At 44.7% G+C, this 16,635-nt stretch overlaps 1 protein-coding gene across 5 annotated transcripts in view; it reads right to left on the bottom strand.

The window, feature by feature from the left end:
- Nucleotides 1-517: 517 nt before the first annotated feature.
- meis2a (Meis homeobox 2a) overlaps nucleotides 518-16,635 on the bottom strand; it is a 79,742-nt gene continuing 63,624 nt past the window's right edge. For 2 of the 5 annotated variants that reach the window (XM_083925009.1, XM_083925008.1), the window contains exons 10-12: nucleotides 7,853-7,911; nucleotides 6,083-6,193; nucleotides 518-2,250 (exon numbers count right to left, since the gene is read on the bottom strand). In XM_083925009.1, coding sequence (XP_083781135.1) covers nucleotides 1,937-2,250; nucleotides 6,083-6,193; nucleotides 7,853-7,911 — 484 coding nt within the window. In that variant the 3' untranslated portion in view covers nucleotides 518-1,936. Of the gene's footprint in view, nucleotides 2,251-5,478; nucleotides 5,578-6,082; nucleotides 6,194-7,852; nucleotides 7,912-16,635 lie in introns of all 5 variants that reach the window. The other 3 variants (XM_083925012.1, XM_083925011.1, XM_083925010.1) reach the window with 3 other exon arrangements.

The following is a 16,635-nucleotide window of genomic DNA, read 5'->3' on the forward strand; positions in this document are numbered from 1 at the left end:
CCTGCACATCCCTGCTGACGGTTTATCTTTTGGTCTTAAACTAAGATGTGTTGGTGGTGAATTTGCTCTGTAATTTGCACCCTTCATTTGGCGTTTGACAGTTATTTATCAAGCAGAGGACATATTTGTGTGTCTAAATGAATTGGCATGGCAAGATATATTTCAACCATAATTTGTTATTGCCATTAAAAGTGGCAATTCACTAACCAAATGGGAAGTCTGGTTAGAACAAGCTACTGCAAATAGAGCTTGACCATTGGATTAAAAAAAAAAAAAAAACACCATTTAAAAAATATAAATGAAAATTAAGACCTTGTTGCCAGGCAACAATGCAACCCAAATCATGCTTTCTCAATCATAATAATAATAAAGCAATTAATGTCATTACTATTACAACAGAAGTGTGGATAAGGACTCTGTTTATAACACAGTTAATCACACAAAAATCTAACAAAAATCAAAAATGAAATATTTATTACAGCATTTGTGACTGAACACCTTTTAAACATTACGTCACAGTCCTCATACAAGTATTTAATGTATTTTGACAAAGCTTAAGGGAGACGGCATCTTATCATCTAGTGAGGAACACGTGCTGAAAAAGGAAGGAATTCATGGACATACAATATCAATGCCACAGCAGATCTGAAACTAGCAAAAACATTCTTTTTCAATTGAGGTAAACACATAGAATATCTAACATGAAACAATTAATAGACTGAACTCTGTACGAAGTTTGTTACAATATTCTCTCAGCTTTTTTCCCCCAAAAGCATTGAGTTCATAATTTAAGTTTTTTTTTTCCTTTTTTTTTTTTTTTTTAGTTTTAGGTTTTTTGGTGCATCAACCGTCAAATGCTTCTCCAGTGCCGCAGAATCAACGTTTGTGTCAGTATTGTCCTTATGGCAAGAATGTTGATCCGCAGATAAAGAAGCGCTGTAGGATGTTGCTTTTCCACTATTAAGCTTCCTTCAATAGGCTCTTACCAATGAGAGTCCAGGGTACAAAAAAATAAAATAATATTAAAATAAAAATGTATAAAACCAACACAATCCAGTGCTTGGGCAATTCAAACAAAGAACTTTTTTCCTTTAAAACCTACAGGGCAACATTCATTCATGAACCAAAAAAAGAGGGGCATGACAAATGTTCAAACTGAATCTTCTGGAGAGATCCGGTGTCATTTAGCAGCCTTTTCCCATCATGCCCTGTTCTTATTGGGGACAGGACCTGATTGCCCTCTATGGTTTGAGATGTTCCATCTTCTTGTTGTTGTTTTTCTTTTATAGTGCTGTGCTGCGAGACAGTTTCTCCTCCAGGAAGGAGCACACACAGTGTGAGAGAGAAAAGGTTAACCTTTAATTCTAAAACTAGCTCAGGAAACATAAACCATGTGATCAACGAAAAATGCACAAGTTTTAACTTATTTATCTATACTTTTTATACTACAGTAGTTATAACTCTTGGAGTCCTTCTGTTGTTTCTTTTTTAAATCTTCCAGAGTGATTTTTATTTTAGAAGCGTTTGAGCGCATCACATGAAAGTGTACTGAACATGTTTATGATTGTGTGAGTGAGTGTGCGAAAAGTGTGTGTTTTTTGAGTGTGTGCATCTGTCCGTTCTTTGCACACGTGTACGTCAAAACATCTTCTGTTGATCTTTACCAAAAGCCCAAGACTTTACAAAGTGTTCTTGTCAGCTTGGTCCTCCGTTTGGATGAAAGTAACAAAATTGACAAGTCTTTAAAAAAAAAAAAAGAATTATCACAGCTCATCTGGAATTCTGCTTCTTTAGTGTCAAATTCTGGTCAAAAGGGTTCACTTTTTATTCTTAAAAATAGTCTCAAAATAGGATTTATTGTGGGCTGCTGCTTTCTTTTTTTAAAACTGTTTTCTTGTAGTAGCTGCTGTTGTCGTGGTAGCAAAGTTCCCTTATACTATTGGGCATGGATGTCCAGGCCTTGTCCTCCAGTACTGGGGTCAATGGGAGTGAGCAAAGGGGGTCTCTGTGCAGACATGGTCATTCCTGGGTGCGACGAGGGTCCTCCATGCATCAGCATGGCGTGGTGCGGATGGTGATGAGGGTGGTGGGCGTGGGGGTGGTCGGGCAGGTACGCATGAAGAGGGGGTCCGTGTCGGAGCTGGGAAGGGTGGGAGGTCATCTGATGAGGGTTGGTGTAAGTAGGTGGGGCCATGCTCATGCCCATAGGACCGCTCTGAGGTACGTACTCCCCTGGCATGCCTGGCAGACCTGAGAGAAGGACACAAAGACAGACTCAATAAAACGTATTTTCTTTGACATGCTCCTTCTCCATTAACAGGCCTTAATTCAATTTACACACAACTTTAACAACAAAGGGCTTAGCAGATTTAATGACACTGCGTCTGTGACTACAGCGCTTTTAGCGTCCGACAAATAAAGAGAGACATTATTGCACTGGGCTATTTTAGGCTATGGTGAGTGGTTTACAATGCCCAATAGCGTTGTGGTCAGGTCTCAGGTTGGAAAATGATCCTCAGTCATCCACAGACACTGCAGTCCTGGAGGATGTGAGGAAAACCAACCAGCCATATTGATGTGGAGAAGTGCTAATACTTTTACAAGTGGAACAGTCAATTCCCCAGCTGACTTAAGTGACAAACCGAACAGGCGTTCTCTCACGGGGACAAGTCTCTGTGAACATATTTGATTTAGAATCCCTTAAAGAAGTTATTAAATAATTTACTGACTCAGTTAGCTGTATCACCAAGAGCATTAGAAGCTCGAGTCCACTCCTGAATGAAAGCGTTGTAAGCAAAACAAAGTACTGCTCTTAAACGTACGGAGTGTGGGTTTTGGAAGTAGAAAAAAAAAGAGTGGCAAAGATAAAAGGAAGGAAGTTAAATGAAAAAGGAAAGGGAAAGCAGGTATTGATGTCCCTTAAGATGGACTCCAGTTCATACGTATATGCAGAGACCTCAGCATGCTGGCATGTCTCACACTGTGACAGGACCCGGGACACAGAGCTGGCTCAGCAGTGCCACTGTTTGGCTTTTCACACGGCCGTTAGTTGTAATCAGAAAGAAAAAAGTGAGATGTGGGTGGGGGGTTGTTCCGAGAGCCTGGGACTGGAGTATGGGAACATGGCTGGTTCTAGTAGCCTGGACCTTGGGGAGAGGCAAGTGAGAGCAGGGGGTCCCATTGGAGCCAGGGGGCCTGGGTCTGGGATTGGGTTCTGGGCCGACCTTCTTTGTAACGTGAACCCCTGGGGGATTAGAAGCTGTAATAGGAGGGGAGAGGTCGCTGCAAGGTCACTAGGCATGCTCACTCTCTGCATTCCTCCACCTTAGTACACTGCAATTAAGAAATTACACTGGAGGGCCCCAGTGAGGGGAAGGGAAGGAGGAGGAGGAAAAAAAAGGGACAGCAAAGGCCAAGATTAATGACCAGTCTCATTGGTTGAAAGCTGTGCCACTTTCTAATACTCCCTTTCCATGTCAGTTCATTTGAAATGCACATGTTTGTCAGAGCAGGTCTCTTAAAACCTCACTACTGGGGTCATAAAATAAATAAATCATTCAGGGTGTTGGGGTATGATGGGTGCCCTCACCTCCATATAACCTAGAGCAGCTCCTGTTAAAGAGCCAAGCAGATGTTTTTGACACTGCTGTAAGCTGGTAATCTCCAGTCTTGTAAGCTGCAGTCATTCTGTTAAGTAGATCTGAGACCCCCCCCCCCCCCCCCCCCCCTTCCTTTATTAACAAGAGTGGTAAAAACCATCTGAAGACAATAACTGAGGACAGACTGGGCCTCTCTCTCTCTATCTCTGTATGCCTGCCTCCGTGGCTGGCTGTGCACTTCTGTTATGGCACAGCGGTCCTGCTCAATGGCTGGCCATAATTAAGTACCAAATATACCATATTGTGTGGCTGTGTAATCAAATCAAGAGAAGATAATATTCCTCTGTATTGAGCTATTAATGTAATTGGTCATGAAGCATAAAGTATGTTACGTAATTAAATAGTCTCAAAATTATATAGCCCTATATTAAGAATTAGCCAACCTGAGCAAATGTTGTCTCTGTGTGGCTGTTTTAGGGAACATTGCTTCCTGATTTTTTTTTCTGCTGCCATTAGCAAAGACAGGAGGGGATGAGAGAAAACGAGCGAGAGACAGAGAGAAACAGGGAGAGAGAGAGAGAGAGAGAGAGAGAGTGAGAAAGGACTAGAGGGGTGAAATGATCTCTGTCGGCAGAATTGCCGCTGTGACCCTTTGGAAAATCCAGTCGCCATTTACATATAAAGGGTTCTTTTAATCAAGGTAAGTGTTATTATATTGTGCCTCATTGGGCATAGGGAGTTTAGGTGTTAAAATAAAATCTCTTCTGCCCTTCCGCCTTTGGATGTGATATGTCTTGATTTTTCAAATGTCAGCACTGTGGCACTAGCGGGAGGTGGAAATGGCCAGCTTAATCAGAGTGCCGCCATTTAGCTGTATAGTGATTGTGTGTGTGTGTGTGTGTGTGTGTGTGTGTGTGTGTGTGTGTGTGTGTGTGTGTGTGTGTGTGTGTGTGTGTGTGTGTGTGTGAGAGCCAGAGCCAGAAAGACAGCGACAGAGTACAGAGACTGTATCTGTATGTGTGAAAGAGATCCCTGCCTTTTAGATGCAGTCATGCTTGTGTCTACAACCTTATAAATTTATCTCAATGTCTCCCTGCTCTTGTCTGCGTGTCTCAGGTCAGGCTAGTCACTGGCCCCCGCCCCCCCTTAAATCGTCTCCCTCCAGTAAAAAATAATCAAAACATACAGCCCCCCCAACCCCATTCCTCCCTTTACACAGCTCAACCCAAACCCCCAGTGAAGGATCGGCCATGTCACCCAAGGCCCGTATATCTCGCTCAGGGAGCGTAATGTACTGCGGTGTTCCCGTCTTTGCATATAAGATAATTTGGGCATCAATCCTTCCCTAGACAGATTTATGTCACTCGGAGGACAGTTTCACTTCTCCTTCTTTATCGCTTCACTGGAGCCTGCTTAATTTCTCCCCGTCAGCCCCTTCCCCAGGAGATGTTATTTTTTCCCTAAATGTCCAACATTTGCATTGGCTGTCCGGGATGGGGAGAGCGATGGTGCTGTTGTGATAAATAAATTTGCGCATGCCATGCCAGGTTGTTTCTTCCCCTCCTTCTTCTGTTGTTGTTCCTGTTGTCTGGCGCCACAAGTCGACGGGGTCCTCTCTGTCCCAGGACGATTTCCCCCTTTTTCCCAAGTCTGTAATTCCTCCTTGGCTACATGCCCCCCCCCCCCCCCCTTCTACCTCTTAAAGCATCTTGCTAAAACAGCCGTGCATGCTGGCTAGTTGTTGATGCTATAGAGAAGGCTTGCTGCAAAAATTATGGCCATGATAAGGAAGTGAAAGGGAATCATGGGGGGAAAAAAATAAAACCCACAGCCCCCAAAATGTGAAAAGAAAAAACAAGGAAACAAGCCCAGTACTTACTTCCCCCTTTTTCTTTGCGTTTTGCTTTACAAGATGAAGGTTACATGTAGTGCCATTGCCCATCCATGCCCATATTCATCCCCATTCCACTCATAGGCCCTAGAAAGAGAAGATAAACGCCAGAAAAGGGTCAGCAGGAGAATCACAGAGAGGTCAGAGGAGAACCACTGATAAAGAGGATGAGGTTGGTTAGATGGAAACTGATTAGGGAGGGGGAAGTGAAAGATTTAAAGAAGTGGAGTAGGTATTTTTAATGTTGCATTACATCCCACAAAGCCCTGTGTTATAATCCTTTGTGAGGGATTTCCCCAGGTGTGTTCAATTACAGAAAAAAAAAAACAAGGAAGACAGGCAGCAGACAGTCAGGGGAACACTGAGGAGACTTTTAAAGAAAAGTGTTGTTGTGGTTGTGTAGCACTTGTTAGTATTAGGTTTACGTGACAGACTGGGACCTGCTCCGTGCTGAGGTGACTAAGTCTCATGCTTCAGACAAAGAGGATCAGTGTTGATCAGCTGTGCGATAACTTAGGGTGAAACTGTTGAGTTGGTAAAGCAGGCGCGATGGAGGGAAGAGGGACGAAGGAAGAGAGGTAGACAGACTCACCAGCTGGTCGGATCCCCATGTGTTGCTGGCCGTCCAGCACGAAGCTGCCCATTGGCTGGCCCTCTGGACTGTATGCTGCTCCTTGGCTCACTGAAGGATCAAGAAGAAAACCTGATTGTAGTCAAAACGTGGACATGAAAAAGGAAGGGGGGGGGGGGAGGAGAAGAAGAGAAAACACACCAGACAATCAGCAATTGTCCCAGCTTCAGCCCAAACATACTGTAAGACATTGTGCTCATGTTTGTGGACCATATTGACTGACGCGTGGCATGCAAACACACATACAGTAGGTCCACATGCATGCATGCAAGCGCACACACACGCACACACACACACCAGTGTCATTCAAAACCAAACTCACAGGAGATACATTGTTCTCTAAGCAGAAAACATGCAGTTTGACAGGATGAGAGGAATTTGTGCAATGACAGCAAGTACTCGAATAAATACTCTTAAAATGCAACCCTAATTGAACATGATTGAATGATTTCTGTGATTATGTCATGATACAGAAGATACAGTAGCAATCAATTTGCTTAGTCGTATCTTGTTTTGTCTGCTATTAGCCCTAATGAACTAATGCTCTTTGGGGACTGTAGAAAACAGTGTATTCCAGGACTATAACAGTATTATCTTGGATAATCTGTAATTTGTAAAGATTAGGGGGAGCTGTTAGTCATGCTGTTTTTGTATCGATTGTTGATTGGCACACATTGGTAGCATGCTGACAAATATTCCTCACAAGGGCACAGTAATTGTAGAAAGAGTCGCCCACATTCCTAAACGTATCTCATTTTAATCACGGCTCATGTTCGTTTTTGAGCAATCTCCTTTCTGATGTGTGGGGACCTTTTTAAGACGGGGAGCCTGCTAATCAACAAAAACAGCTTTTCCCTCCCTGAGACGAATTACTTGGCTTCTTTTTGGTAATGCCAAAGTCAATGAAGCTTAGGGTTGACTGAATCATTCCACGGGATCACAGAGTGGCGTGTTTACTACTCAGCTTTTTGTAATCTGACCACAATGGATACGGAAAATAAATGTGTTATCAATTAACAATATGAAGCTTTCCATAATCTGTTTTAAAGAAATGAAAATCCCTCCCTGCACTGGCATTAAATCAAAACATCAGATCTGATTTAATCAAGGTATTAAGAGTCATTCTCCCTCCTAAGGGTAGTTTTCATGACTGAAAATACATTAACTGATACTGTTAAAATGAAATCATGATTAAGTAGCAGTCTTGATATTTGAAATGTGCTGAATGACTACTTGATATCAAAATTCACAACAGTGATTTCTAAGAGAATATAATAAAAATGCAGCAGGGGAAGCCCCCTCCCCTAACCTTGGACTGGAAAAAAAATTAAAAACAAACCAGCTTAAAAAAAAAAAAAAAGGAGATAACTCATAAATTGCTGCTAGCATTTCTGGCACTCCTCTTGTGTCCAATTAGTAATTCACAGAGAGAGTGCTAATATACCTCACTCTCCACTTAGACTGGGAAATCTCCAATTAGAGTCAATCAGCAAACTGCCCGCACCACTACTGAACGCATCTCATACAGAAAATGGAAAAGGGGATGAAGGGAGGGAGAGGAAAAGGATGGAGTAAGGGGGGGGAGATGTAGGGTGCCCCTTAAAAAAATCTGGGCTCCAGGCATGATGTGCATGTCAGTAAAAGATTTGGGAAGGGTGTCTTCATGCTGGGGAAAGAAAGAGAGAAGAGCAGCACTATGCTGCTGTACGTCAGCTGTTTTTTGTTTTTTACCTGCTCGATTTGACTGGTCAATCATGGGCTGTACTATTCTTCTCCTGGCGTTAATGAACCTGGAAGAGAGAAGGAAAAACAAACCAGAAGAAAAACAAACGTTAAATCACCCTGCTTTCACACACAGAAAGATTCATCACAGGCCACCACAAAGACAAAACAGTTTTGCATGACTTAATGGCAACATTAGCCACCGAGTCCTTGAGAGAGGCGCTCACAACAAAACAGCAACAAACAAAAGGGCGATTGTGTTCTGACTTGGGAACCCAGCGAGGGATACTTTTAATGTTCCTTATGATCTATTCCCCCCTCTTTTAATAAAGCTTTTGATTACGTTTGGTTGCTATGGGCACCAGGGAGACATTCTTCAACTATTAAGTGCAGCTTGGGCACAGAAGAACCCTCACCATGGCACATCCCTCTCTCCCTCTGTCTTTCCTGCAGCCATTTGCGCAGAGTAACTTTATACGTAGTGTACAGTATCCTGTCTGCGGTTCCTTCCCCAAAACAACGTTATTTCTGGAGTGTTATCACCCACTGGAATTTCAAAGTAAGCTTTAAGTTCGCAAAGTGCAGGATACAAATGGTTCCTTTCATTACTCCTCACCATTCCACCCCCACCTCCACCCTTCCCCTCTGTGGGACCCCCACTCTGGCTGCATTGTAGGGGGTTCTGCTCCCCTTCCAGCTGTCTAGAAATGAGGACCAGGCATGGGCCACTCCGTGCTTTCACAAGGTATTGTTATGTCAGCGAGCCCATCAATTAGGCTGTCTGAAGTTTTATCACCACCACAGCAGCGAATAAGTGCAGCTCCACAAAGCCTCCCCAGCCGGCCTTGCTCCTGTGGCTTTTCCAGTGTAGAGCCGGAGGTCATCTGGAGGTGACTGCCAGCCAGGGGCAACCTTTTTAACTTGGAATGGAGATGCCTTGGGCTGTGTCAAACGTGAGCTGGACACTGAGTCCAAGCAAACTCCTCACTTCTCTCTTTTTAACCCCCTTTATTTGTCTTTGTCTCATTCACTTTCACATGCTAAAAACGTAGCACAGACTTAGCACTACAGGTACCACCATGTGGTTGATATTAAATAGCAGTTTCAAATCACGTTGGAGCTGTCCAGCATGAAGTCCTTTGCTGGTTCTAAAAAAAAAAAAAAAGAGCGAGAGGAGAGGAAAAAAAAGGCCCCACTGCCCTCTTCTAACGTACGGGCCACGGCACCATCAGTACGGTAAAGAACTGGTCATTAGGAGGAAGAGAGAGCTGGAACCAATTTGGACTCCTAATCCCCCATGAAGCCCTGATACCTGCCCTTACCTTCTCCAATGAACTTAAACGCCTGTAATCTGCCCAGCTCAAAGTGACATGGTTAAACGTACAAAATGCACGGTTGGGAAAAGAGAGACATGGTGCTCATTTGCCAGGGGGCATCCAGAGTGCAGGTACGCAGGGGTACCACGGGCCCCTGAGAGAAAAAGATGAAACGCATCCATATGAGAATGAGAGAGAACGTAAGAGGAGGAAGGGAGGTGGGGTGTGCCAATGAGAGTTGGGTTGGAAATTATATGATTGTCGTGCATGATTTGTGATTTAAGGGAGGAATGGGGATTTAGGTTTATTAGCTGTGAAAGTCGTTTTGATAGAACAAAGGGGGACAAAGTGTTCTTAGATAGCCATGTGTCAGAAATGCCTGCAGTGCTTAAGAGAGAAAGACGCTTCCAACATCAAAACCAGCTGAGCAAGTAAACAGAAAGACATTCCTGGTATCACACTCCCTTCTTTAAGCTCAGGGTGCAAGGCTTGCCAAAATATATGTCCTGCTTTTCCCCTTTCTAGATGCACCAAGGGGCTCAAAATCAAACCATGTGCATTCTTACGTATTCTGGGACATAACCATAAACGCATAATATTAGGAATGTTCTTCCCAGGTGCTAAAGTTGTCTGTACAATTTCCAGTGACTGCGAGGAAATACTCCATGAGAGTATACTGTAAGATCAAAGCGCCTTTTTCAGATTTAAAAAAAATAATTCTCGATGTCCCTTTAAAAGTTCTTCCTTAGGTGTTTTTCTTACTTTTTACTGGACATGTGTAGCTATCAGAGTATTTACTCTTTTTGAAATGGTATAATTTTACATACACATATGGATTTTTTTTTCCCCCTCCAAGCTGCTTCTGATATGGACCTGCTTCTTGTCAACATTCCCTATTGGCCAACCACCACCATATCACACACACACACACACACACACACACACACACACACACACACACACACACACACACACACACACACACACACACAGGCTTTGTTTTTATACGCTAAACAAGTTGCCACAGTAACCATGGAGGCGATGCGGTGCACTGGAGGGAGTAGGGGGGTGACCAAGGGCCCCTCTCGTGGCCTTAGAGCACCTTTTATCAGTCTGAGTAAAGCCAATTGAGATTATCAGAGCCAGGCCTGATAACACTGTTTTCCCTCGACCCGTGAGCTGCTAATGGTGTGTGCTTAGAACAACACCACCAGGAATCCTTCAGAGATGAAGGCCATTCAAACTCGGATGGACGGGTAGATGGACGGATCTGAGGACCCAAGGCCCTGAGAGACAGAGAGGTTGACCACAGGGACTCAGAATTCCCAACCACTCGCTAAAACATACGTGCACGCTGTAAATCTACACATTGACACCATGGACATGACCACAACCACCGCCAGTGTGTCTGTAGGCTAACCAGAACACAGGAGGCTCACAGGGGACACTAGCTAAAAACCTCCAACCCAAAGCCCATGTTTTATTATCTACATCTGGTGGTCTAGCTTATTATGGCCTGCCTCTGCTCAATGTTAGAGCACAGAAACACCAACACACATGCACACACAGTACACAGAGTACCTCTCAGCATGGGAACTCCATGCTGTCTTCAAACAAATAATTAAAGGCAAGGTTAGGGGGTCGTGTGGAGGTCATTTCTCGGGATACAGCTACAGAATGTGTACATTACCCCAGGAGAAAGCTCGCTGGTGGGGGCAGCGGTCCACTGCTGTTTAATGTGGGCAGCTGGTCTGTTCCAGCCAATAAACACATTTTCAAATTACATATCAAAAATTGGTCTTGCAGTGCTAAGAACGCATTGGAGCGTGCATGTAAATATACACGCACTTGGCAGTCATTATGTGTGTATGTCACAGCATTCTTCACACGCGACTGCCAATTGTCCTACAGTAGCACTTCCCGCTGACATACCCCGAAATGGCATGAGAAACACGTGTTTATAAACACATGTACACGCCGATACAGTGTGTCCAATGGAAGACAGAATAGGACCCTGCTCCATAGCGATATAGAGTGCTAAGTTTACTAGCGTGAGTACTAGCGAGTGTGAGTGGCTTTGCAGGTTGCAAGAGGAAAATAACAGATATGAATAGTGGAGCCAGGGCAGCAGGAGTCCACTTGACACAGGTCTCCGCTAGGCTGGATCAACATTGCATCCCTGGTTACTAATATCTGCTCACACACACAGGAGGGGTGAACTTCAGAGAGTGTCTGCTTAGGTTATTAGGTGTCTAATACCCTTGCTAGCATACAATGTTATGCCATTCCCAGTGTGTGTGTGTGTGTGTGTGTGTGTGTGTGGGAGGGTAAAGGGTAGTCAGAGACACAATAGGAGACTTAATAAGGAAATTACATAATCCTAAAACATACCATGTGCATTCTATTTTATGAAGTAGAGCTCTTTAACTTTATGACCCTTTAATGCAACAAACCAACTGCATTATCGTCGTAAAATAAAGTTGACAAATATAGTACTATGGAAGGTTACGGGAAGTTTAAAGATGAAATCACAGCAAACCAGTCTGTCTGACTCAGGGCTTCTTTTTTGTCTTGCTTCCTCATCTCAATCTGTCAGAAAGGCCTTGTTTCTGGTTAACTGACTTGCAGCCACACCTGGTAACTCACTCCTGTTGTCAGCATTCTTTCCCTGAGAAATCGTCATGCCAAACCACCCTACCCTGGAGCACAGCCAAGCAAGCGAGAGAGAGAGAGCGAGAGAGAGAGAGAAAGAGATAGAGACAGAGTGAGAGGGAGGGAGAAAGAACCTCACTGCTTGGCCGGCCAATTGCTCGGGAGATCGGAGGGAACCCAGCCAATCAGGAGTAGGGTCACTCGCTTGACGAGTTTGTGATGAAAGAAAGAAACCTAGCCAGAGCTAGACTGAGACACGAGAGAGAAACAGAGAAATACTAAACACGTCTTCTCAAAAGAAATGAGCATCCGGACTGCTTCAAATATAGCCCTGCTGAGCGTGCACATACAGGAGGTAGCTTTGAAATTGTGACACAGAAATCATCAACGGTTTATTGCCTTTACGGCTGACCTGCATACGCCGATTTTGAGAGCTTGTGTGCCAGGGACACGGGGGCAAGTTTCAGTTTGTCAGTCAAATTCCTGAGCCCCTGTCTGTCTTTGGAGGAAGATTAGATGCAATACAATCTGAACTAGAACGTGCTGAACTCAATTCCTGATCACTGCTTGCAAACATGACTGTCCTCTGGTTCCTATTAGAGCTCATTGCTTCCATACTTCTGCTTCAGACAGAAATAAAGATTCCAAACCCCCAGCGATTGAGTCACAACTCACTGGAATCAAAGGAGGAAGGGTTTAGTTTGCCCCCTCCACCACCACCACCACCACCACCAAAAAAGAAAAGAAAAAGAAAGACAGGCAGAAAGAAGTGAAACACTCAGTGTCCTTTGACCAGGAAGTGGATGCAAATTAACCCCATAAGGAGGGTGTGTTTAGTATAAGCAAACACTAATTATGGTCCAGTCAGACAGTGGGGCAGTCTGGGACTACTGAACCTCCAACACTGATCTACTGTAGTGTCAACAATACTGATTGAATCAGCTCACATGCTCCTAACAGGCCCCCTGTAACAGTTTATACATAGCTTGCAACCAGACTGAACTTACAGTATCTATGAATTTATCATAAACTATCAGAAAGGAGCTTTTCACAGGCTCCACTCCTCCAGGATGGAGATAAACGGCCAGGAGATAGCGAAGGACTGGGAAAGCTTCCTCAAGCTCATCCTATCAGAGACAGAGTTTCCCTTTTTCTATCCCTTCTTCCCTTCTTTAAGTTAAAACAGGAGTCAAGAGACATAAGCCCGGTGAACATTACCTCACCCCCGTGTTTGATTTAGTGCAGATGTGAAGCGGAGCGAGGCAGGATCATTTTTTTTTTAGGAACGTCAGAGTGGGCCCACGTTTAGGGCAGCCACTGTGTTTACATAGTTTTACCTCTGTCTCTCTCTCTCCCTCTCTTTCTCTCTCTCTCTCATCCACTGTGCCTCCATACCCCCCTCTGCACTCTTTTGTCTATCTCTCAAAGGGGGACTGTTTCACCTCTCCTCCATGGACTTTCACTGACCTGTTTTTCTTTCCCTTTTTATTACTCCACTCATTGCCCTTTTGTGCCCCCCCAATCCAATATGAGTAACATTTGCATTGCTCCGTCAGTCTAGCTGTGTAAGTCATTCCTTTCTGAAACCCGGGGAGTAGGAGTCATTAAGACTCGAGTGGAAAATCAGACAAAGAATTATATATTTGTGTTGCAAACTGACACGATTTAACGAGCAGCTAATTAAAATAAATCAATAGCACTGCGGCATGCTCGCTCCCTATCTGTCTCTCTTTTCTCGCTCTGATTTTCTGTCAGCACCAAGGAGGTGGAATACTGCAGTGTGGAGTGCAATGTAGGGATGGTTTTACCCTTAAAAATCAGGCTTTGACTACAGCCCATGCATTATGATGGATAAGTGAGAACCCAACGGCACATCATGGAAAAGTATTTACCGATATAAAATGTGAACTACCTACTGTAATAATCCAGAAATAACTCGCTCAACTACAAAAGCAAGACAAACAACAAAGGAAACAAACATAGACATCTCTCCCTCTATTTACCCTCCCATCTTACACCTTCTCCCCTCTTCCCCCTGTCCATTGAGGGCATGTCACCCCTGGGCCTTGCAGTCCAGCAGCCTGACCCCTACATGGCGGGCTGTGCGGCCCCAGCTGCTGACTGTCCGTCAAACACCTCCAGAGCAGCGTTGGGCCAGGAAGACCACGCTTGTTGCCCCTTTGATCCGGCAAGCAGCAGCTGCTGCTCCACACAGCAGCACTTTGTTCCTCTGTCTCCTCACCGCACTCTGTCCTACGGCGCAAAAACACTGAAACCAGTGCAGAAGTGGAGGGAGAGAAAGGAGAAGAGGAAAAAATGTAGGGGTTATGGAGGGAGAGAGGGGGGGGAATAAAAAAAAACATGCCAGTTTTTTCCTCCCTACAACATCAACAAGCTCTGACAACGGCAGCGGGGTTTTTTCTTTGCCTCGACACAGCTCTCAGGCATCTCCTTCTTGACGCTTCACCCTCCCCTCTCTTTTAAGAGATATGATAGTTATTGTTCAAATCAGCCAGGGTGAATGGAATGGACTGAGGCCAAGTCTGCCCCAGGCGTCAACACACCTGTATGAAAGAGGCCTTATTGTAGCAACCCAACATGGCTAACCTGCCCTAGCTCTACCAGTTTTCTGATGTTAGGAGGAAAAGGCTGGGATTATCTCCTCTTTCCCTTTCTTTCTGACTCACCCAGACAGTCCCCTAATATTTCCCGTCATTAACCTCGCTTTCCTCAGAGGCTGGCACCTCTGCCCTGGAATGTTTTGTTGAACGGTGTTGTTTTTGAATATCACCACCAGACAGGGGGATTAAGGAAAGAGTCGATCCACACCTCCCTTGTTAGCGAGGCCCCTCTTCTCTTACTCTTGGACTCCCTCCCTTAAGGCAACACCTTATTAACGTGCATAGGTGCACAAAAGCCTGCCCAGGAGCTGAGGGACCAACAGCTGGGTTTTGCGTTGTTTCAAGAGCATCTGAAAACATTCAACATATGTCAATATGTTGAATGTTTTCTCCAAACATAGCGCGTGACAGAGGTCGACAGTGCTGGAAGGTAACGCTGATTCCTCATAAGCCAGCTTCTCACCTTTTGGGTGGGTGAGGGCTTCCTGCTTTCATGCAGGGCCAGCGAGAAATGGAACAGAGACGTGCTGGCAGGCTGGCACAACACACACACACACACACACACACACACACACACACACACACACACACACACACACACGCAGCTACACAGAGGAGAGGTGGGAGAGTAGGGAGAAAAAATGAATCCAGCACTATCATTACCCCGGCCTACCCATCAGCCCTCCTGAGATGAGAGGGTGTGCCTGCAAGATCGCCTCATTTTCTCAACTGTGAAGAGTGCCACCCCTATTGCCCAGATTTCTCCGTTCCCCCACAATGCCAGGCCTGTTGGGCTCCTTTGTGTGTCTCTGTGGGGCAGGCAGGTATAATCTCTGTTTCCATCCACTTCTCACCGCTGTCATACAAATGTGTGACTTTTTTTAGCCACTCTGTCTCCCTCCTGCACTATCTTTCCATTTCCTTTTCTTTTACCCTCTCTTTGTCTCTTGCTCTATCGTCTTCTGCTCCCTTTCATTCTCTCAACCCCTCTTTTTCCTCTCTGCCTGGTAATCGAGTGAGAGATTCCACGACTCTGTGACTCCCCCTTATTGTCAGATATCAAACAGGGCGGCTTTGTGGATTACCAGGGGAAGCTGATAATGGCATGATAGAGGCGTGATATTTCAAACAAAATTGAGTGTCAATTGCCTGCATCGTCTAGGCAACACAAGTGTCTGCGCTGCAGCAGCCAGGCAGGAAATAAGGCCAATCTATTTCCTTTGGCTCATATCAAACGTCTCTTCTTCTCTCTCCTTTATAAGAATATAATGGGTTCAGCTCAAAGAGAAGAAGAAGGGGGTCTGCCAAGAGGGGCTTCAACAGTTACGTCCTTACGTAACACACAATCATGCTTGGATACACTTGTGAGCATGCATGTACACAGACACACACACTTGCAGACATGAACTTCTGCTCCTGAATCTCAAATGCATTAGCAGAAGTCAGAAAATAGTGCCAATGGGAGGGTGCCCCCATTTTACCCCCCCCAAAACATATATACACATGCACAAGCTCTCTCTCCTCTTGCCAATCACTTTTTTTCTCCTCACACAGCTGTACTATTAACCATGAATTTAGGGCAGCAAACATTCACTGCAGTTTGAGCAATTAAAAAAGCGAAACCTAAACCTAGTGGATAGACTGTTGAGATATGTAATGCCTGGGTTTAGGTGATGTTGCAGTTGGAGTCTTTAAGAGCCAGACTACTATAGAAGTAAAGAATTCAGTGTGTGTGTGTGTGTGAGTGTGTGTGTCTGTCTGGGATGTCATCTTCTCATCATTGTGTCTCCGTCACAAGAGTGACTGTTTCCATGATGTGTCTGAGCAAATGTGTTTGTACATATTAGTGACCACAAGAGTCATCGGTCAAATGTTGTCAGCTCGCCTCCTACTTTCCTATTGAATAATTAATTAATCTTCAGTTTCAATTGCATATAATCACTTTGACACACATTAGCGTGAACGCAGGCACAAAAACCCACATATCCAGGCATGAAGCAGAGTTTAGGGCTAAAAAGCCCAGTAGCAGTCAAGTGATATAAATAGCTGTTGTTTGTGGAAGGGACTGCTGGCAAAAGCAGCACTGACACTGTGGAGCGGACCACAGGGACCCTGATGTGTCTGGTGGCCTGAAGCAAGCCCTCTGCCTCTCAGATCAGCTCTACCACTGACTGTGTGCAGCTTTGACTGCCTTCCTTCATAT

The sequence above is a fragment of the Echiichthys vipera genome (assembly GCF_963691815.1).
Source record: "Echiichthys vipera genome assembly, chromosome: 12".
In the NCBI taxonomy this organism is placed as follows: domain Eukaryota; kingdom Metazoa; phylum Chordata; class Actinopteri; order Perciformes; family Trachinidae; genus Echiichthys; species Echiichthys vipera.